The 23,206-nt window shown below is 55.4% G+C and overlaps 1 protein-coding gene across 4 annotated transcripts in view; it reads right to left on the reverse strand.

Annotated features, from left to right (window-relative positions):
• Positions 1 to 10,885: 10,885 nt before the first annotated feature.
• The window catches only part of MAP2K3 (mitogen-activated protein kinase kinase 3), a 33,104-nt gene continuing 20,783 nt past the window's right edge, over positions 10,886 to 23,206 (reverse strand). For all 4 annotated transcript variants that reach the window (XM_074597591.1, XM_074597593.1, XM_074597594.1 and 1 more), the window contains exons 4-13: positions 22,154 to 22,202; positions 19,142 to 19,255; positions 18,533 to 18,652; positions 17,949 to 18,065; positions 17,737 to 17,788; positions 16,792 to 16,919; positions 16,091 to 16,168; positions 13,749 to 13,888; positions 12,894 to 12,939; positions 10,886 to 12,369 (exon numbers count right to left, since the gene is read on the reverse strand). In XM_074597591.1, the coding sequence (XP_074453692.1) occupies positions 12,286 to 12,369; positions 12,894 to 12,939; positions 13,749 to 13,888; positions 16,091 to 16,168; positions 16,792 to 16,919; positions 17,737 to 17,788; positions 17,949 to 18,065; positions 18,533 to 18,652; positions 19,142 to 19,255; positions 22,154 to 22,202 (928 nt within the window). In that variant the 3' untranslated portion in view covers positions 10,886 to 12,285. The remainder of the gene's footprint in view (positions 12,370 to 12,893; positions 12,940 to 13,748; positions 13,889 to 16,090; positions 16,169 to 16,791; positions 16,920 to 17,736; positions 17,789 to 17,948; positions 18,066 to 18,532; positions 18,653 to 19,141; positions 19,256 to 22,153; positions 22,203 to 23,206) is intronic.

The raw sequence follows: 23,206 nt of genomic DNA on the forward strand, positions 1-23,206 counted from the left end.
GCTGCGGGTACCAGGGGTTGAATTAGGGAGCCCCATCTTCTCCAAATACCCCGGGGGAGCAGCACTGGCACCTTGGGATGGGACAGATGTGTCCCTCTGACGGGTCACTGGAGAAGTTGAGGTCAGAGTGGAAGATTATTGTTTTTGCCCCAAACTAGGGGATAAACGCCCGGTGGCTCAGGCAGGGGACCACAGCCCCGCTCAGGATCTCCGATGCCTTCACTGCTGCGTCCAAGCGCTGCCAAGGACCGGGGATGGAGGACGGGCTGCTGGCTCGCTCTTCCCCACCTGCTTCATTACCTCCAAAATTACACACACACAATAAACGCCTAATTAAACACTTGCTGACAAAAAGGCATCTGGAGCAGGGGGCAGCACGGCTCTAGGAGGACTATTCTCCCCATCCCAAGGGCTGCGCTTCCAGTCGAATTCATGTAAATGACGCATGAATTCCTGTAATTAATCGCTGCCGTCCCCGGCTGCACAAGCGCTGGTGTGAGCGACAGCAGACGGAGGGCTGAGCCCACGTCCCCGCACAGACACCAGCCTGGTCAGGATGAGGCCAAGCTGGGTACCACGTATGGTGGAGCAGCAGCGGTGGGGGACGCTGGAGGTGCTCTCCAACAGCAGCAAGATGGAGCCACCTCGGGGTTTTGCCAAGAAAATTGGCTTTTTTTTTTGACCCGAAACAACCCAACCTGTCTGGTTAAGTCCCCACCAAGACATGCGGTAAATTCACCTAGCCCCAAAACGTGATCTGACCCCAGGATGGATGGAGACCAGCGCCCATGTAGCTTCTCTGGTGTCTCGTAGGGACCAAGCAGCACCAGCACGGGAACAGAGGCCCCCATCTCGCCTCCCTCCTCCACCAGCCCCGTCTCCGTGTCACCCATGGGAATCTGATTATCAGCGAGATCTCTGCCGCTGTCAGATGTGATCAAAACCACAATTCAATTAAATTTGATTGGCTTGAAAGCCGAGGGTTTCGAGGAGACAGGCACGTACGCCCAGAGTGGGACGCCCTTCCCCGGGAAAGAGGTCTGAGATCTATGGGATGGTCACCCCTAGGTGACGGAAAAGCTGGAATGCAGCTCCGGCCCCAGGATGAACTCCATCCCTTGGGGCCAGGAGCCTTTGCCCATTCATGCATCCGCCATCCGGAGGATCCCGGCTAGAGTAAGGTGAACCCAGCCTCCCGGAGATGCTTTTAATTCCTTCTCATCTTTTGAAATCAAATAAAATTCCAAAGGAGAAACTTTGTCATCTGAGCAACACACCCGGAGATGAAAGGGAATTCTAGATGGGTATTTCATCTCTTGCTCTTGTAACGAACGTGAAAACAAAAAAAAAAGAAAGAAACAAGCAAAAAAAAAAAAAAAAATCCCAGACGCGGCTAATGAGCTTTGCATTTAAATGTGGCACCAATGTCACCGTGCAGACTGTTCGCTCAAGGTCCCTCGTGCCTGCTGGCATCAGGCAACGGGCGCGGGACAGCCCCTCGGAGCAAATATCGGCTCGGATTACATTTCACTAGTGTTTACTAAATAAAACATGCATTTCCAGAAATCAAGAAAAAGTTTGTTAAATATTTTAGTACATCTGGTCTCCTCTTCCCCACCCATATACGGACTTACAAAATGCTTTGCATATTTATTTTAGCGTGCACTAGATTTATTTAAAAATAGCATCACCAGCACTGGAAACAGCCCACTTGCTTTTCATCTAGATCTTTGCATTGAATCAATGAATCCAAAATTAAACAAGGTTGGGTGAACTAAATCTATACAAAGACCTATTTGCTAATCAATACAGAAATGGATGCCTGGGATCTCTTTACCGTGTGAAATATGAGGACCTATGAGAGAGAAATTGCTTTTGTTATTATATTAAAAAAAAAAAAAATCAGATTTAATCTCCCCACATAAAAAAATTATTTATCGGAGAGATGCTGTCTCCTAAATAATTCATGCTGGTTGTATAGTACCCAGAAGAGAGAAGACTCCCGTCTTCCATTCCTAATGAGAGGGAAAAAGACCTCCAATATTTTTCTTGGATTCAGTTTCACCAGTGCAAGGAGCTGAAACTGTCCTTGGCTCCTGGAGGGTGTCCTCCCCTACCACCACAGGGCAGCTGACTCCCCCAAAACACAAAGAGAAACCACAACACGCTGCATATGGAGGGAGAAGAGCTTCAGACACATCTGGAGGCCAAACTCAGATCACCCCTAAGAGGCACCTGGCTTTGGTGTTGAGGTTCAAGGGATGACGAAGGTGAACAAGAAGCCAGAACACATCTGGCGGAGGGAAGAAGGGTCTCCTGAAAAAGCCACCTCAATGTGGCCTTAATATAAATCCACTGTGGCGGGATGTGTTCCTCCAAACCAGGGTGGAGGTGAAGCCACCCTGGGCTGCATCGATCACTGGCTCCCCCAGCAAAGGGGAGCTGAAAGACGACCAAAAGCCAACCCAGGCCACCCCATATGGTGTACATGGGAGACACGAGCTCCAAAGGTCAGTGGAAATCTCTCCTGGCCCAAAACGGGAACAGGGTCGGGGCTGAAGAGCACGGATTCCGGAAAGAAAGATGACTGGCCTTTTAGCTCCTCTTGGGGACAAAGTTTGGAGGTGGCTTTGGGAACAGCCTCACGCAGCCATGTGCTCAGCCAGGTCCCTTTCTCCTAAGCATGCTGCAATAATTGATCATTGAGGGCCGTACCTGCTCCGCTCCGAATAAATCTGCATATCAGCTGCTTCCATGAATGAAAAATGCACGCGCCAGTAAATCAGAGGTGAAATAATACGTCTGTTGTCAGCGCTCTATTTTATATTTTTTTTTCCCCCTCTTTCACGAGTTTCATTAAGAGGAGACATACCGTCTCTGATGAAGTTAACACCACGGGTTCACTAATTGTACCTGACGCTTCCCTGTTGCTTTGATGATGGATCGCTGCAGAAACACCAGCCCCAGGCAGGCAGGGAGGGAGGGAGGGAGGGAGGGAGAAAGTCACCTCTTTGGGCTATTTCTGGAAGAAAACATAACGAAGCTGTGGAGCCTGTGCCAGGGAACAGCCCCGAGCTGGGGACACGGGGGTGGCAGGGGTGTCCCAGGAGCCCCGCAAGGTGCCAGCGCTGGATTCGGATCCTGCAGTGCTGCAGCCAGTTCCCGATGTGCTTCCTCTGAACGTGAGCTAAAGGAGGAATGAGAAATAGCTGACGCTGGCCGGACACAGCCATGGGTCCCGGCAGCAAACTGAGCTCAAGGAGCAATCCCGATCACCTTCATCCACTTGCATCTTTCAGCCCTTCTCCAGGTCAGAGACTGGGCAAACCCAAAACAACTGGGTTTAAGCCCAGTGTCCTCTCCACCGGGTGCTGGCGCTCCAGCCCTTTGCATCCCCACGGGGAGGGACTCCGTGGTGCGAAGGATGCGGAGGGACCGGGTGCTTGGTTCCCACTCGCACCCTGGGTGATTTCAGCCCTCCCGTGGGCAAAGCAAAGGTGGTCGCAGCAGCCAGCTCCACTCAGCATCGCCTCGGGATGCCTGGAGAAGCCGGTGAGGTGGTGATGGTACCAGTGCCCCCCACCTCTGCGTGATCCCCGTCCCCACGCTGTCCCCCATCCTGTCCCTGCCTGGCCAGCAATCGGGTTAGCAGCTCGCAACACACCCGAGCACGCAGCAAAGAGGCAACAGCTGCTTCCCGCTGGCCCAGATCGAGGATTTTAATTAAGGAGAAGATTTGGGGGGAATAAAGGGGAAGATCCCTCCCGGAGCTGTAATTAAAGAAACTCAGGGCGAGGTGGGAGGAGAAGATAGGACGTGTCCTGCTGCCGACGGGGCTCAGCTTGGGAGGGGAGTGGAGACCCCCACCACGGCCCCGTGGTGCTGGCGCGGCCCCCTGCCCAAGGGGAGGCATCGCCCCGGGTCAGGGGCACTGCTCTGCACCCACAAAGACGACCCTTTGGGGAGCAGCCCCCGACCCCCAGCAAGATTCACCGAACGCAGGGCAAGCAGGGGCTCCAGCCTCGTGAAAAATACATCAAACCCCAATTCCTATCGATTCGGCTCCAAGTTAAGGCGAGGGTTTGCCAGGCTGACGAGGTAGGAAGGTCCTCATGACGCGCAATCCTGGCCCTGGTTCACCGTCTCCAAGCCAAAATGGGCCAGGTCAGAGACCGGGAGGTCACCGTGGCCTTTGGGAGGTGAATGCCACTGTCACCAGGACCCACAGAGCACTTCTGGGCTGTTTGGGGAGGTTCCTGAGAACCAAATGCCATGCGGTGTGCACCGGCGCTCCAGGAAAAATGCCGGTTCAATACAGTGTTGCCATATTAAAAAAAAAAATGGTTCAATGAGGCGATGGCCACGAGAGCCAGGCTGGGACCCCAGACCCAGAAGGGCTGCAGGAACCGAGGTTGCATCCTCGGACGCTTGAGTAGACGTGGCTGAGCCCAGGGCTGTGGGTCCCCTGTCACATTGGGTTCCAGGAAATGAGGTTTTGAAGTTGAAGGTGTTGCAACGATCCCTTTTAAGGGGGAAGAGCCCCTGGGTGAGACGTGGAGCAAAGCAACAGACCCTGGCGCGTGATAACCACAGCATGAGCCTCCAAAAAAACCCTTAAAAAAACCCCAAAAAACCAATGGGGTGGGAAGACAACCTGGAGGTACCGCTCCCCGAGAAGCACTCGCTGCCACCCCGACACCTCACGCTGGCAGAGCCCTCGGAGCCACCAGCACCTCGGCGTCCTCCCGGCTTACCCCAGGCTCCCAAAAATCGCACCCAACAACGTTGCCCGTGGCTCCAGACCGGCTTTGCCCGGTCGCTCCCTGTCCCCGGAGCTGCGTAGCGCCAGCCTGTATCGATCCCGATGAGGCAGCGCCGGATTCGCGCGGCAGCTGCTGTGTATTTACACAGCGATTACGAGTCCTGCAAAGGGGGGAGGCAAAAAGCATCACTGGGGCTCCCCTTCCCAGGGCTGGGGGCAGCCACGCACCCACTAAACACCTCCTGCCACCGGCAAGGGCTCACCAGGCGCGGCTTCCATTGCTTCCACCTCCTGAGGTACCCCCCAGGCTCATTCAACAGCTCCTCGTCGCCGACGCTGAACGGAAACCTGTTGCAGGCGGTGATACTCTGCAGGGCCTTTGCAGAGGGTCGAGACGACCTGGGAAATGCTTAATTAATTGCCTCACTGAGCCCGAGCGGCGATGCTTGGAGAAGCCACGCACACAATGAGAGCTTCAGGGCGTTCGGGGCAGCTTCAGACCCAAGCTGGGCAGCTTTTATCTGAAACCTTGGCTTTCATTAGTGGGAGGTGTCCCTGCCCATGGCAGGGGGGTTGGAACTAGATGATCTTTAAGGTCCCTTCCAACCCGAACCAATCTATGATTCTATCTCAGCTTCCATAAGAAGCAGCGAGCACGTCGCTCTAGAAGAGACATAAGCGGCCCTGAGCGGGGAATGACACCAAGGAAAACACAGCTGATATCAAGCTCACTGCTTTGGTTCATCGAGGTTCCCGTCCCCTCCACTCCAAGCTGCTCCAAGATGTAAATCAAGTGCAGAAGCCACCCTGGCTCACCAGGTTTCTCCGCAGCCCTCTGCCCACGTGCCTGCAGTGCTTGCCGCCGCTCCCGGCGTCTGGAAATAAACAGCCTGTTCCAGCACCGCTTGGTATTTCGAGAAAGGTTAACGCAGCGTGTGAAGGGCCAGAGCCACCGCTCACGGGGGCTGGAAAGCCTCCAGGCAAACACCGGGGCTCCCGGCGTAGGAGGTGACCTCCTCAGCGCCCCCCACCAAGCGTTCGCTTCAACCTTCAGTATTTTCAGGCTTTGGGCTGCTAAGGCTTCCTTCTCCCACCCCCACGTTTCCCCAGCAGCATTCCCACCTCCGAAAAAGCAACAGAAATTCCAAGCCAAGGGGGAAGCCAGGAGGTCCGCGTTCACTGGCCAGCCCTGCTTAAGGCGGCAGAAAAGTCACCCCAGTTTTCCAACACCCCATCGATGGGGGAGCTGCAAAGCGGTTCCATATGGACCAGTCCCCTATGTCTCACTCCATAAATGCACAGACGCCGGGGCTGGATTTGCAAACCAGGCTGCTAGGATGGACAGAAAAGGCCTGGAGATGCTTTATCCAAGCCAGGAAAAACGGAGTAAAGCTTAGAAACTCATAACCAGGGATGAGAGGTTATCAGGGGGAAAAAGGGAGGGCACCAAAGCACCGGGATCCCTTGGTTAAACCAGAGCTTGAGCTCTCCTCACCCCAGAACAAGCCACCTGCCCTTCTCCTTGGAGGGAAGAGCTGGAAGACACCTACAGCAGCTCCCCATGGGTGAAGCAAAGACCTTCTCCACCCAGGGGCATCTCACCTAACCCCATCCCGCTGTGATGAGCTGCACCAGGTCCTCCACGTGCCAGCTGAAATGGTTTTAAAGCCTCTGGCCAGGCTGGCTGGGCCTGGAACGGCTGATCCATATTCCCGAGGTCTCATTGGTATTCTGCAGCTTCAGCTCATTAGCACTTAGGTGCTACAAGAGTGGGAGCGTTGGAAGTTTCTGGGCGAGACAGCTATTAGGGGAGGATTGAACACATCTCGCACAAACTAACGACCTGCGTGAACTCTCTAATTTACGCTATCGATCTAGAAGGTGCCCGCAGGCCACCTGAACCAAAACAAAGAAAAAAAAAACCCAACAAACCCGCCCTAGATACGGCCTCAGCCACCTTCAGAAAAAGAAGAAAAATTAAGCGAAATAAATAACCCGCAGCCCCAGAAAACCGGCTGCGTCGTCACACCCCCTGCTAATGCTATTAGCCAGCCCTCCTCCACAAACGGCTCTCGGGAACGGTGTGAACTCCGGCTCAGCAGCTCCCGGAGAGACCCACCAGCCCAGCAAAGGGCCAGTATGACCAGTATGAACACCCCCACGCTGTACTGGGAGAGCACATTTGGGGGTCTGCCCTCTTAGAAAGACTGTTCCCAACGCACGCTGCTGGGCGAAAGGCAGGGAGAGCTGCCGGCCTCTCAATTCAGCTGCTGCAGCCCCGACGTCCTCTCCCCGTGTTGGATGCGATGAGTTTTCCCTTCTCTGCAGCGAGGGCTGTGTCCTCCTCGCCCGGGATTCGGGCGCTGCCCGTTCACGCCTCGTGACAGACCCACGAGGAGGTCACCAGGCAGAAATAACCTCTTTTTGCCCTGTATTTGAGACAAATGGGGGGGGGGGGGGGGGAACACCGTTTCTCCTAATAAGGGAACTCAAAGTGATGAATTTTCCGCTTTTCCCGAAGTTCTTTCCTCGGAGGCACCGGTGCGTTTTTAATGGGTCTCCATGTAGCTGTTAAGCTGGTAATTGAAACGGAGAGCCCTCCCGCTGGACCCCAGCCCCATGGCAGGTCTCCCCCCCCCCGCCTGCGAGCCGTTCCCCCACGCCACACGGGTGGGCCGGTGGGTGTCCCCGAGGTCCCTGTTCACCCGCGGCACCGCTGACACCCCGCTCCCCCCCCCCCCCCGCCTCCGCCCCGGTGCCGTCTCCGGGCTGAGCATCGCCACCGGGCTGAGGGACCCCGAGCTATTTTCCCGCTGACAGGGAAAATATTTGGGGAGGGAGCCACCCCCCTTCTCCATGTCCCGTTGCATGGGGGGGGGGGGGTGAAACAGCACCCACCCCCCACCCCCCGCTGCAGCCGCAGCTCTGCCGCCCGTGGGGACGATGCCCAAGCGGCGGCGGCGTCCCGTCCCCCCCCGGCCCCAATCCCGGCCCCACACCCCCCGAGGGAGGGCGGGAGGGTGCTCGGTGTAGCGGGGGGGGGGGCACGGCAGGTTTTGGGGGTGCGCGGGGACGGGGCGAACCCCGCCGGGTCCCGCCGCCGGCGGAGGCGCATCCCCGGGGCCGGCAGCGCGCGCTGCCTCCCCCTCGCGGCCGCGGGCAGCCCCTGCCGCCCCCGGGACCCCCCCCCGGGACCAGCACCCAGGGACCATTCCCACCCGGGGCCCCACCCCGGGGCCAGCACCCCGCAACCTTCCCCCCCCCCCCGGGACCAGCACCCAGGGACCATTCCCCCCGGGACCCCCCAGGGGCCACCAACCCGGGACCATTCTCCCCCGGGACACCCCCAAGGGCCAGCACCCCGCGACCTTCCCCCCGTAACCCCCCCCGGGACCGGCACCCAGGGACCATTCCCCCCCGGGGCCAGCACCCCAGAACCTTCCCCCCCGGGACCTCCCCCAGGAGCCAGCACCCAGGGACCATTCCCCCCCGGGACCCCCCAGAGGCCACCAACCCGGGACCATTCTCCCCCGGGACTCCCCCAGGGACCAGCACCCCAGGACCTCCCCCCCCGGGATCCCCCCAGGAGCCACCAACCTGGGACCATTCTCCCCCGGGACCCCCCCAGGGACCAGCACCCCATGACCATTCCCCCCCGGGACCCCCCAGAGGCCACCAACCCGGGACCATTCTCCCCGGGACCCCCCCAGGGACCAGCACCCCAGGACCTTCCCCCCCCGGGATCCCCCCAGGAGCCACCAACCTGGGACCATTCCCCCCCGGGATCCCCCCAGGAGCCAGCACCCCAGGACCTCCCCCCCGCGGGATTCCCCCAGGAGCCACCAACCTGGGACCATTCCCCCCCCGGGATCCCCCCAGGGGCCACTAACCCGGGACCATTCCCTCCCCGGGGCCAGCACCCTGGGTCCTTTCTCCCCTGGGCCCCCCCCCCCGGGTCCCCCCCCGGGGCCAGCACCCCGCTGCCCTCCTGCCCCGTGCCCTGGTTTGAGCGGCACAGGGCTAATTCCTCTTCTAACGCTTGGGAAAACTACATGTTTAGAAGACTCCGGTGTCTGAATTTATGAAAATATTTCTTCTCTAGCCAGCTCTGGGGGGCGGGTTTCAAGGTCTTGGTGTTTTTGAGCTCGCCAGGTGCGGGGCTGAGGAGGAGCGAGACCCAGGCACTTGCCCCAGGCTGCCAACAGGGTTATTTTATACCTTGAACGTCACGTTCAATATAAATTCGAAAGCTTGCTGAGGAGTTCTCTCTCCCTTGATGGCTGCCATCCTGAGAACTTCTTGTCCCGGTGCCGGACCCCCGAGCCCTTCCCTTCCTCCCGAAGCTCCACATCGGCTGTCCCCTGCCGGGAACGCACAGCTTCCTCCTGATGGAAGGGGCTGAGTGTAATCCGTGTGTGTTTTATATTGGTATCGGGATCAATATTGGTACTTTAGTGTTATTGATGTTCATTATCTAGTCTTATTCTATTAAATCTGTTTATATTTCAACCTTCAGGTTTCCTTGTTTTTTCCCCCGATTCCCCTTCCCAGGTGGAGAGAATAATTGTCTAAATGACAATAAATTGTTACGGGTTCTTCAAACCAAAGCCCAAGGGGTAGCAGAGCCCTGGGTGTCCCCAGGGTGGCTGCTGCGGGGGTCCCAGCTCATACAAGCCCCCCGGATCGGGACCAGTGTTAGCCCACAGTATGAGGAGAAAGGCCACTGGTGGCGAGACCCCTCTCGAGCTGCCACCCACCCATCCCTGGTGGGCTCAGGAGCCTCAGGACCGACCCCGATGCTCAAACTGCAACGAGAGAGGTGACAAGAAGCTGGACTGAGGGTGAATTTTATTGAAAATAATGACTGGGTTTAATGGGTACAGACCGTTCTCAAAAATACAAGGCTAGAAGGGCTTCTGCTGCGAGTCAAAATCCTCCTCCACCTTAAAGCCAAGCTGGTTCCCCCCCCGCCGCGGCAGAGGGGACCCAGCAGGACAGGAAAGCGCTGGATGTGAAGAGGGACAGGTAAGACCACAGGGTCCCAAGGCCACCCCAGAGGCATCTCCCCAGCGTTTAAAAAGGCAGATGCTCCTTTTCCCCAAAATACAGGAATCGGGACTTTCTCCAGGAGGAAAAATGGGGGGGGGGGGGGAACAACCAAACAACATGCAAAATAAAAATTCAAAATCACCATTCCCCAAAGCACCAAAAAAGGGTGAGATAATAAAGGAAGGGGAAAGGGGTCCAAAGGAAGAGAGAAGGGAAAAAACCAAAAGCTCAACATCAAAAACAAACAAACAAAAAAAAATCCGAAGTAACCAACTATGCAAAAAAAAAAAATAAAAAAAAAATTACAATTGTACATCTCAGCTGCAAAGCTGTGAAACCAAGCGGGACAGGGAGAGCTCTGGGAGAGCGTCGGGTGGTTTGCAGAGCAGGAGCGAGGAGGGAGAAGCGGAGAACATCAATCACTTTCTTATTTTTTACATAAAGAGGTGGGGGTGGGGGGGTCAAGGCCGAACCAAAGCCGAAGGGGGTTTGTCCAGCTCAGCCCGGGATGGTTCTCTCGGGGTTTGTCGACTCGGGGAAGGGGATTCAGGGCGGCGACGGGGGGAAAAGTCCCCGATGCCACGGAGGACTGAAAAGCATGTCCTGAAGCAGCTTCCCCCGGGAGCAGCCGGCAGGAATCACGGTGCCAAACAGCCCTGTCCCAGGCAGCGGGGTGTCCCCCCACCCCGGCGGTAGGAGTTGGGGAGCAATGAATTTAAGGGGACATCATTCTTCGTCATCCACCCTGAACGCCGGAAATGCACCCTGAAATCCAGGCCTCCAGGGCAGGAATTTCAGGAAAAACGTTTTCAAAAAGAGCAACTTTAAAAAATAGATGCATTTCTTTTTTAAAAAAAAAAAAAAAAAAAAAAGTCTTAGGAGAAGGTGTCTTCGCGTGACCCCTTCCCCACCACCCCAAATTTAGTCAGAAAAATGCTAGCCATTTCACCAAATCTGCTGGCCACGTAGACATTCACACATTCGTTGTTGATTTAAAAATATATAATATATAGCGCACACATACACACACACAAATATATATTAGAAAAGGAAAAAAAAAAAAAAAAACCAACCTCCCTCTGAAAACTCAATCTATTTTAAAAAAATCCAACAAAATCCACAGCCGATGCGTTTATCCCGCGATCATATACAGCAGAAGACAGACATCCCTTTCGCTGCCGTAGCTCCTTACAGAGCGCTCGGGCTGGGAGCGCGGGGAAACACATCAGGTTTTCACAGTGGATTTGTCAGCGGAGAAGGAACTGCTCCTCCCTCCTCCCACGCAGAAGGGCTTTAATTTATAGCAAGTTAGATTAAAACTAGGAAACATGTTACAAAGTCCATTATATATAGACATAAAATGTACAACTGTCGGCAGCCCCCGTGCAAGTCACTGGGTTTCGATCTCGGCTGACACCCCGGCGGGCGGCTGGAGGGTTCCAAGGCAGTTTTGGGACACGAGGGGTGCAAATCCGGCCTCCGAAACGAACGGTGTCACAGTGCGAGGTCTTACACGAGCTCCCGTGTTGGAACGGAGATGGAGCAACGTCTTCTCCAGGAGCCAGGGAAGGCGGAGGCTGCGGAAGGCGCGAGATGCCCGGAGCGGGGCTGATTCCTCCCAGCCCAGGGCTGGAGGGCAGAGAGGCAGCGCCCGGGGACCTGCTCGTCTCTCCCTCCCCTTGTGCCCGCGTGGGAAAGGGAGCACCGTGTGCGGGATGAAGTCCGTGGGCAGGCATGGGGAGAAGGTGGGTCGCAGCTTGCGTCAAGGTGGGCTCATCAAAAAATGCCTTTTTTCGGCGCCCCCCCCCGCAAGGGAGTGGTGTATCAATTCAGGGCGGGGGATGCCCGGTTTGGTGCTGCCTGAAAGGGTCATTAAGATGTCGAGCCAGGCATTAAAACACCCTCTGGTGTGAACAGCAGCGTGCCCAGGGAGCCCCACAGCCCCCTAAAAAGCTGCGTAGGCTCCTGGGGGCAGAAAACCAGGCACAAAGGGAAGGTGAGCGAGACCAGACTCCGTGGAAGGGGCTTGGGGCAGGCAGGGGAGAAGAGCGGGACAAGCGCAGCAGCGTTTTTTTCTCTCTGCCTTCCCCAGGCAGCAAAAGAAACACGAACCCCCTGCACCGTGCAGCAGCTGGGGAGGGGAGATGTCCCCCCCGGCATCCTCTGCCCTGGCCCCCCTCAGGCACCACGGGCAGGGTCTTCTCCCCGGGAGGGATACGCTGGCATCAGCAGGGAAATCCCGAGCCTTCGGTCTCCGTGGCTTAGTTGGAAAGGTGCTGGGCTTCAGAATGCTCATCCTGGGGGATTTCATTTACAGGGCAAAGAGAAAAGAAATTGCGAGGCCGGATGGGGCCAGAGGTGCCCACGGGTTGGGGAAGAGTGATTTGTGCAAACCACCAGTAACTCGAGTCCTCATTCGCTCTTCTGCGGGGAAGCCAGGATGGAGGGGACTGCACGAAGCCGTGAGGTTCGAGTTAGGAGTCTTCCCCGAGGATCTCTGTCACGAAGGAGGCCATGTCAGTCTCTTTGGTGTCGTGCAAAGTAAAGAAAGGGTGTTCCTGCCAACAAGACCAAAGACAACATCAGCTGACACCCAAGGACAGACGAGCCCAAGAGCAGTCCATGGGGGATGTCGCACAGCTGGCGAGGTGCTGGGGGAGAGGTGGACACCAACCTCCTCCCCAGGCTCCCACAGACGCCATCCTTTAGCTTAACGATTAACTACCACTTTCAGGTTTGGTGTTTCTAGGTTCAACCCCCGTGCGACAGTCCACCTTGGCAGGTGCACTACCATCGTTTGAGGTCTAAACTCACCAAGAGCAGATAGGACAGCGGGAGAAAACACCTAGAAACGCTGACCTTAACACCCATGAAATCAACACACCCTTCCACCTTAGACACACTACACCCATCCCGCCTTAGACACACTACACCTACCCCGCTCCGTGCCTGAAAAAAAAAAAAAACAAAAAAACACCACCCACACATCCTGCTGTCCCATTTTCCCAGGACCTGCTGGACCATTCACTCGACTTTTGAAACGCGTTGCGATAAAGACCAGCAGAAATGGCTTCGCACTTACCATAAGTTCTAGATAGTTCATTCGTTCAGCGGGGTTCTTCCTTAAGCTGGAAGACAAAAAATGGAAGAGAAAGGCTGTAGGATCTTTTTTTTTTTTTTTTTTTTTTTTCCCTGTAACATGATCTATCACAAGGGATCTCCCCTTCCCAACCAACATGACACCCTTCTCATGGGCAGCACCCATTCCTCTCCCTCCTTGGCCAAGCAGGTTCGAACCACCAGCAAAGCGGCCAGGCAGGTAACCGGGAAAGGCCAACTCACGGTGTTTTGCCACAAAGAGCGCTGGGCAAGCAGCTCGCTGCAGTCCACCCCGCACAGCCTCACTTGTTCACACAGTCCAGAACAGACCAGGGAAGGAGAGGAGATGCTTTCCCACCACCTGTAGACCATCTCAAGGCCCGTTCAAGCCTTGCCTCGGTGGGCTCAACCCTGCCTGGCAGCTCCACGCAGCACACACGGAGCAGAGGGACACCCCGAGGGGAGCAGCTACTGTACACGGTACCCACAAAACCACAAATCAGCTTTCACCCAAAGGCACCCAGACACTGCCAGGGGTTCGTTCTTGTTTCATTGCCGCTTTGCCAGAAACCACCAAAATTTCAGCAGCAACGATGGCAAAAGGGGAAGAGAAACCTCTGCACCTTCCAACCAGCCTGGGTGAGTCAGGCCGAGAGCAAAACCAGTTTGGGCAGTGCTTCCTGCCGTGGCCGAGCACCAGCCTTGGTATGGCAAAGCAGAGAGAAATGGGCTCCAAAAGGACAACAAACCCAGTCCCACGCTTTGCTCCAACCCCCACGGATCAGGGCTCCTCTTCAGCCAGGCTGGGAAAAGCCACCAGTCCCTGCCAGAGACTCACCACTGCGCTGTGAAGTCCACAAACTCCTTGGAGAAGCGATCGGTGGGCAGCTGGGGCGAAGGCTCCTCCACCACTTGCTTGAGCTGTTGGAAGGGGGTCCCCCAGGACTCGTACGGGAAGCGAAGAATGGCCAATTCGATCTGAGGACAGAGACAAGCTGACTTGAGACACCAGGACGAGCACAACCCCACGCAGCCCGCCTACCTCAGCCTCTGCAGCCAGCTCGGATTCAAAATGAAAAACCTCTTTCCTTACAAACCATTTTCAATTTGGGTCATACCACTTTTTTTTTTTTTTTTTTTTTTTAAACACAAAGACCCAGGGGCCAAAAATACTTCCTTTTGAGGCTGGCTCAGCATATTGATGCCTTTACAGGAAGCCACCACAGATATGTAAAATGGGATTATTTAAAACGATAATAACAGCACGCCCTTTCTGCACCAGCTTCCAAAGTGCTTTGCCCTCCATAAGCCAGCCTCTGGGCTTCAGACTAGTATTGTATGAGCTAGACACACAAAAAAATCCACAAACCCACGAAAAACTAAGTGCTAGAACACCACTTAGGAAGATCTTCGCTAAACCACCTCCATTACCAGGCCCTACCTACAAGTCACCTCCGCTCCCTCACCCATTCAAAGAAGGAAAAAGCCCATCACAGCTCTTGGGCAGTCACCTCACGCCAAGGGTCAGTTCCCATCTCAAGACAGGCAGCAGAAGCTCCAGGCCTGTCTGGCAGGGTGGGATGGAACGGGATGGGATGGGATGGGAGGAATGAGAAACCTGGAAGGATGCAGGGCAGAGCCAAGGACCCCTGTCTGCTTCTGGCTAAAGCCTGGGGAGCTCAGCTCCTGCTGCTGGAAAACTGAATGAAGCCACCAGCCTGGAAAGGCCTGGATTAGCCCTGCAACTCAATGGCCTAAAATCAACCAGTCTGAAATCAATCAAATCCCTTCAGAAATAAAAAAAACCAAACAAACAAACAGGAAGCCAGCCCAGGAGGAAGACATCGGAGGGACTCAGACAGGTGGGGGCTCTGTTCGGCTGCGGGCTTTCAGCAAGGTCCCCTCTCCCGTCCAGCTTTGGAAAGGTTGAGAGATTTCATCGTTCACGCAATCCCCCATCCCACAGCTTCCTGCATCTCGGGAGGAAAGCCGGAGCTGATTACATTTCCAGCCAGCCCGCCCGGCTCTGCGCTGCACTGGCATGGGCGCACCAAGGAGAGGGGCTCGGGCTTGGCACTGCGGACAAAACTAGCTGGGGAAGAGGGAATATTTGCCAAGAGATCTGTGCAGCTCACACAAATGCAGGGGTTCAGCGCTCAAAACAAGTCACAGCTAACAGGGCGCAGGAAAAATTCCTGAAAATAATCTACCCGCAGAGAGACAGTCTCCTGGAAAGCAGGAGACGCGTTCCCAGGCGGCATCCCCTTCCAGCCAACAGCTGGGATTTCCTTTGTCCTCTGGCGCCAGAAGATTTCAGCTGCTTTCTGCAAGATCCGTTTCTTGCAGGAGGTAGATAAACCATCCTGAGCAGCTGCGATTTTGGAACCGAAAGCATTTCCCCTTCCTGTTGGCTGCTCTGAGCTACCCCGCAGGCAGGACTCGCTGCAAACCACGCACGGCACCCCTCGCTGCAGCAGGGCAGGCTATTTCGCCCCGATCCTCCTGCAAGGCTTTGCCAAGGCGGGAGGGGGGGGGGTGCCCGCAGGAAGGCTGTGACCCAGCTGCAGCAAACCCTGCTCCACCGACTACTTCTCCAGCCAGCACATGGGGAACTTCAGAGCAACTAAAAGTCAGTCTTGGATGCCCAACTAAGCCCACTGTCATCCAGATATTGCCCCCTTGGAGTCTGCCATCCGCACCAACATAGTTCAGTGCTAACTGGAGCTATTTGGAGCTGGCATTGTACACCAGTAGCTCTAGGAAACCAAGCGGAGGGGTACAAGGGAATCACGTGGGGATAACAAGCCTTTATGATCCCCCAGGATCCAGCGGGAACATGCAAGAAGGGAAAGATGGAAAGAGAAGAGGCAGAAAATGGATCATCTCCTGGCAAGAGCCACAGCAGTGGTGGCAACGCTGGCTGCGTGCCCCGGCTCACAGCCACCTCACCCCGGGGCGACGCACCCCTGTGTGCACAGGGCAGCAGCACCCCCCTGTGCCCTGAGTAATTCATCCCATGCCCTGAGCTATCACGCTCAGAATTTAGCCCCTTTTGGTGGCCATCCACCCAGGGGTAAAGCCACCAGACACCACCGCTCGTGGCTGGGTTAGAGCCCCACCCGTACAGACCCCAGCCCAGCCCCAGGGCTGCCGGGTGCCAGTCCAAGCCCTCGGTATTACCATTGTGATCCCCAGACTCCAGACGTCCGACTTCACGTTGTAGCCCTTCTGGTTCAGCTCAGGGTTTATTCTTTCAGGCTGTAACAGGAAAGTGGAAGCTATTACAACTCTATCTCGTTTTCCCAGTGCAAACCCCACAGAGCAAATCTCTGGCTCAAAACCCAGGTTGGGTGGATCCCCCGGCTCATATCCCCATGGAGGCAGGGTCTGAGGTTAAATCTAGCACTGATTGCTCCACACAGCCCACATAAGCTCTCCCCCTCCAGCTCCTGACTGAGACTTGTACTGTCCCTGCACCATGATCCCTGTCCCGGGAGCACAAGCTACCCACGCAGATGCCACAGATGGCAAAGGGAAATTCATACTGACTGGAGAGGATGAAATTAAATGATCCTGCCAAGAAAAGCCTCAGCATTTCCTAGCCAACAAGGAGCAACCCTTCCAACCACCACAACCAGCACCAGCCAGTTTCACTCTTCTGCAAATGGAAGGCGGCAGAGGAAGAGTCTGCTGCGGGATTAACGCACACAGCGGGGCTTACGGGGAGGGTAATCCCGTCCTTGGAGGGCTCCGCTGAGTCGGGAAGCCCAGAGCACTCTGAAGTGGTTTCTACCACAGGACAGAGGTGAACCAAGACCAATTTCTAAGCAGCAGCCTCTTTGAGGACGCTGCCGGCTCTGGCCCCACTCAAGCACACTTACAGCCATGTACGGTTTGCAGCCGGCATCCATGGTCTTCGCAACCGAGTCCACCAAGTAGCCGCTGATCCCAAAATCGCACATTTTCACATGTCCCTCCTTGTTGATCAGCACATTGGAAGGTTTCACGTCTAAGAGAGAGAACATGAGAGGGCAGACTGAGCCTTTGCAGAGGTATCGCAGAGCCTGAGATAGGAAGGGCAACTCCCCACCGAGCTGGGAGGGGAGCAGGCAGGCCCTAACACAAGGGATGGCAGACAAAACCCCACCAGTCTTTTATTTCAATAAAAGTTGTTCACAAGTAAAACTATAACCATGCCCCTTCAGGCAGAACAGGCCTCCTCTCTAATGAGGCAGGTCAAAAGGCTGAAATAAGACGCTGAGGAGTCAATGCCCAGCTCCTTAGGAGAGGTTTATGTGCCCGACAGAGCCTTAAAAGCTCAACTCTACCAAGTTCTCGGGACAGCTTGTCTCGTGCCCATCATGATCTGTCCACAACCACACAAGGAACTATACCAGGATGACAAACAGGACCCGAGTGTTACACTGATTTGCAAGGTATTCTTCAGCCCTGACCTTGCTAGAACTACCCAGCCAGGAAGGCTAGGGGATTTTGTCCCCAAGAGCTGCCTTCAATGCACCTCCATACTCAAAGAGAGCTACAGATGCCCATAAAAATACAGTTAGTGAAGAATTCAGTTATTATATTCAACCCTTCACCTGAAAATTAGGATGAGAACAACATCATGCAAGCAGATGCATGAAGGTTACATCTCAGGAATAGGCCTTGGGCATCTAGATGTGACCACCACGGTCCTAAGTACCATTAGACCCCACTGTAGGCGTCCCAGAGGCACACACCACCACACATCTCCTCAGGAGTCCTCACGTAGCTTATTTCAAAACTAGATCTCCAGCCACATTACGCTGACCCCAACCAGCACCTACCTCTATGGATTACGGACAGTTTGCTGTGCAGATGCTCCAGAGCTCGTACAATCTGGGAACAAACACAGCAAAAGAGTATCTGTTAATCACACGCAGCACCAGCCTTCCACTGCAAACACACCACCCGTTTCCACGCACCGTGGGCTTGAACAGAGACCTCCAACAAGCTCAAGAGGTGCACAGAACTATGTAAGAACCCAAGAGGCACTCACAGACACAGCCATTTTCCCCAAAATGTCTTCAGGGATGGTTTTCTTCTTCTCCAGTACTTTCTTATAGAATTTATCTAGGGAGGTGTCCATGAGCTCCATGCAGATCCACACATCGCCCTGCAGATGGAGAGAAAACAGTTGAGAGGGAATTCCCTGGAAATCCCCAGGAAGTGAAGGGAGAGGTGGGGACTGATGGACAAACAGACACTATCCCTTTCACAAGGGGCAAACCAAGGTCCCTGCTGCACAGATGCTGTTGGCCACACCATCAGCACACGGGCTCTGCGCTGGATAGCAGGGCGCACAGATGTCCAGGTACCACCAAAACTACCTGTGATGGCTCCCTTTGAGGTCTACCCCAAAGCCAGTCCGAGCTGTGGACAACATGTCATGGAAGTGGGGAACAGGACCTGCTCAACATTGCCTGATGGAGGCAAGGCTTTGACTTTACGTCATGGCAGCACCTCAAACAGCCCAGCCGGGCTGAAAAAAGCAGAGGTGGTTTGGGACAGTTTAGTGCCTTCAGTGCAACCACAGGGGCCCCAGGTGCCACGCAGCCCACCAGCCATCCACTGGCTCAGTACCTCTCGGAAGAGGGCTCCGTAGAAGGTGACGGTGTAGAAGCAGTCAACTGTCCTCATGGAGATGTCTAAGTCCATCAATAATCTCTTCTGCTCCTGAGTGTTCACAGTCGCTCGAATCCTCTGAGACAAATACAAAAGAAGAGGGGTTTGATGGAGGTAGGGTAACACTCGAGCTGACTCAGAGGACCCGTGAATCTGAGGCCAGGGCAAATGTTTCGGGCTTATTTTGTGGCCAGTAGCACCCCAAGAGATGCCTGGATTCCCTCTTCCAGACAGCACCTTAATGAATGACAAACCCTTGGCAAGCTCTGCAGTGGATGCAGGATGAGGCCAGCAGCCTGGACAGGCACGCTGACATCCAAACCTCACACTAACTAACTGCAGGCACCGAGTCTGGCTTTCAGAGCCTGCTGATCACACCACAGCATCTAACTGGTATCAGCACAGACCCAGTGTTGACCCAAACCCCACCAGGGATACCAGAGGCTGCCAAATAGAGACAAGGCTGTCCCCATTTTGCTGCACCCAGTGGAGTTAAGCAGAGTCTCCCTGCTCCCTTGGAGCTGCACATCCCGACATCCATCTCCCTCAGCAAGCAGCTGTCCTCACCTTCACGGCCATGATGGTGCCGCTCTGCGCGTGTCGGACTTTCTCCACCACACCATAAGCTCCACGGCCCAGCTCCGAAATTGCCACCAGGTCATCAGCTTCCACCTCGAAGTTCTTTAAGAAGAGAGACAAAAATCAGACACAGGCACACTTATCACCACGCGACATCAGCAGAGGTCCAACGCTTGCAGCTCGTTCATGCAGAGCACTTCCAAAAGATGGTACCTACAGGGCCCCACCAGCTCCCGTATGCACCAGAGGCTTAAAGATGGGTATATATTTTGCTCTTTTGAACCAGAGCCCAAACCCTCCCACCCTGTACTCACCAGGGTTCATTTAACTCCCCATCTGCAGCTAGAGATCAGGACTTTCATCCTTTCAGCCAGGGCACGCTGCCACTGGAAAGGGCACCAAAGGTTGGTGCCTCTCTGCCTGCCCGGGATTACCCGCAGGAGGGTATTTCTGTGGTTGCTGAACTACTTGTAGCTCCTGTGCCAACACGGGCAGCGCTCAGGAGCCTCTGCCACAGCTCCAAATGCCCGTGCGCAGCCGGGGATCCCCTACCTCACCCTGCATCCCAAGAGAGCATCAGTCACAAACACACCTACGTGTCTAATAACACCTCTGCCTGTGCAAAGCCTCCCTTAGATGGGATGGTGCACGCAGCAACTCCATTCCTAATTAGCAGGGACTTCAAATGGATTTCACCCGCTTTCAATACTTTCTCCCACCATCAGAAAGCAGCCAGCAAGTTAAAACGTGATTTAGCACCAACAAAGGAGCTCAGGCAAGCGCAACTACACAAGTCTCACTTCAAGCTGGGAGGGGGGGAAAAAAAAAAAAGAAAAAAAATCCATTGCCAGTGCTCAGGCAAGCGAGTGCCCCACGCAGCAGGGAGCCAGCGAGCTCCTGCGCAACCCATGAACAAGTTTCCCTAAAGACGTGTTACCCTGTAATTGCCTGCTCTGCTGGGCAGGGCACAAACTGTTTGAGTGAGACATGGGCTATTTTTGGACGCTGCGATCATCGCTCTTAATAAGTCATAGGCCTTCTTTTAGCCAGGCTTTATCCAGCCTCCAGTTTTCCTCCGGTCTCAGGGAACAAAAATATAATACCAGGATGCCAAATTGCCCCAGTAGCCACAAAGACAGCGAGGGTGGGAAACATCCACGGCACAGCGCCGGATACCATGCCTGTGAGCTACGCCCAGAGCAGAGAGGAAACAGCCTTTGGCATTAAGGAGCCAAGCTGAGAGAGATGGCTGCCGGGCTCCTGGGCAGCAAGCTGCCCTCGGTGCTGGCCACGGCATGGCCAGCAGCAACTGGGTCCACCAGTCCATCCCACCAGCCCCAGCTCTGTTTATTCGAGCCAGATGCGCCTGGCAGGCGGCCAAGGCAGGGAGCAAGAGAGGTCTGTGCTTGAGCTCAGCGCTGAGCTATGCACTGCCCAGCACAGGAAAGTGCCAGCCCTTTCCTGGGCAGGACGGTGGATCCAGAAATAAGGAGAGCAGAGCTAATGGGGATGCATCCAACCCCCCACCCTGCCGCCCTGGGCAGCTGGCAGAGGAGCAGTGCAGGCTCACAGCTTCTGCAGGGGCCTCCAGGAAGGATCTGGTGGTGCTTTTGAGGACACGTGTTCTGCAGTTGTTCCAGGTTATTGTTGGGGGGTTTTTTTGGTTTTTTTGTTTTTTTTTTTTTTTCCTGGCATTTACCCTAAGGCTTCCCCAGAAGCTGGCGGTTCCCAGCACGGTCCAGGAACCAGCATCGCCCTGCCCAGCAACAGAGGCGATGCACCGACAGAGCCCCAGCATCGCTCACCCCATGCCCTGGGGATATTGAGGTGGTTAATGGGGATACACAGCACCACCTGCACGGATCCAATGGACCCGAGGTCATCATCCACCCCCACGGCCCGAAGCTGGCCTTCTGCCCAAGCCCTCTTCCTCCATCCCACACTGTGTCTCTCCAAAAATACCTGGACCAGACCCCTCCTGCAAACACCGGTGCAGGCAGAGCAGGGAAGGAAGCGACTCTAGAGAGCTTTCCCCAAGCTACAGCACTCTCCTGTTGCACACGCCATGCCCAGGCTGTTACAGAGCTATTAATACACACGACACAATGGCCAGAAAATGAGACAGGCGGTGGGGTTGTTCCCTGGACCCAGCCAAAGCTTCCCCTCCCCTCTCCTATCTGTCCCCTAACCCTAAAACCTTGCACCAAGGCTGAGGGGTCCAGATCCCATCAGCCGAGCCACCTCCCAGCCTGGAAGGTAAGCAGCTAGATATAGGGCTGAGCCAATGCATGGTATTTTTAGCTCATTTGCAAACAGCCTTCTGCAGCCCCAGGAGAGCCCGTAACAAGAGAATGAAATAAAAGAGAGACAGTGGCTATTTCTAGCAGTGTTTTTCATCAGGTCCCTAAGCAAAGGCTTTGGGGAACCAGGGAGAAGGCTTTGTGCCCAGCTTCTCCCGGGCCACGGGCAGTAACACAGCCCTGATGGTCAGCAGGACAAAGTGGACTTTGTTTGGGGCAGCCAGAGAGCGCGGTGAGGCCACGCTGATTTAGGATAGATGGGCTGGGTCCGTGCGTTCAGATCAAGGTGGCCGGTGGGACTGTCAAGAGACCGCTGTGATCCCCCACGACAGACAAAACTGCACACCCTGCCTTTGGCAGCCACCTGCCTTGCAGGGACTGCCCGCAGGCAGCAGAGACCAGCCAGCGAGCGCACGGGCTCAGAGACGAGTCATCTTGCAGGCAGGGTGACATGTCACAGCTCTAAATACACACAGACATCCCATCAGCTCCCTAGGGAAAAGGTCCTGCTGTGGGATGTCTCCTCCCTGCAAAGATGCATCCCATGAGGCTGCACCAGGACGGCACTGTCCTTCTCACGGGGAGCTCCGAAATCTCAAGGTCAGATTCGACAGGTTGTCAGGCGTGATCCATAAAACTCCCCATACAAGGGGCACACAAAATCAAAAGCAAGCAAAAAATAAACCACATTGACACGTACTTTATCTCCGATGGTAATGAACGCTCTGGAGTCCAAGTTCCTTGGCGGCCTGCAAGAAAAGAGAGAGGGAGAGTAAGGAAAAAGCCCAGCTTTGTTAACCCTCTTGGCCAGAGCCAGGTTTCACGTTCCTTCGAGCGCTTTCAGATGCTGCTTTCCCACTGTGCCTTGTCGTGGGTTCAAACCAGCCCCTCCAAACACTCACAAATGCTTTAATCCTGCTAGTAACACCTCAGCCCATACCCATGAGGCACTCGCTGCACGCAGCCAGCGAGAACCCCAGAGTCAGCTCGGTGAGACATGCATCAAACCGACAGGCTACGAAACCATCCCTGCTCAGGAGCCCGAGGAACCGAGACCGACGGGATGAGACACTTCTGTGGCAGAGCGGCTCAGCTGTCATGTTTTGACAGGCAGGTGTTGTAACAGGACAGCCACGTAGCCCGAAACGCACGCCGAGGGAACAACAGGTAATTCCTCACCCGTGAGTCATTTGTGTACACTCGCGGGCCTCTTTCAGGCAGCGTGGCAGGCAGAGCAGGCAGCGCGTCGGTGTCACGCTTTGCACAACGCCACGCAGGCGAAAGTCTTCCTTTATGGCTTTTCTCCTCATTGCTGCCCACTTCCCATTATGGGCAGCACGGTACTTTTAGAGCAGACACGAGCGTTTTGTCCCTCGTGCCTCGTTTCTCTGCTCTCCCCATCCCCTGGGACCTTTTAAGAGCGGAGGAGATTGCCCAACTGGTTTAGCCGCCCAGTTCCCATCAGAGCGCTACGGCAACCTCCGGCTTCAAGGAAGTACTTCAGGCTCCCAGCAAGCGCCTTGCACTGCGCAAATATTTGCACTGCAGCTTGAAAAGCACAGAGAAAAGGAGTTGTGGGTAGCTTGCACCAGCTTTTACGTGAGCGCTCTGAGCACGAAAGCGCCCCGCAAACTCGGGCGCGATGCCTTCTCCAGGGGAAATTCAAACAGCGGTAGGAGCAGAGACAGATGCACCCGTGGGGGAAGGAGGTGGCTGCTGCAGGCAGGGCTCGGCGTGTGCATGCCAGGCCACA

This window comes from Larus michahellis, chromosome 8, assembly GCF_964199755.1.
Source record: "Larus michahellis chromosome 8, bLarMic1.1, whole genome shotgun sequence".
Classification (NCBI taxonomy): Eukaryota; Metazoa; Chordata; class Aves; order Charadriiformes; family Laridae; genus Larus; species Larus michahellis.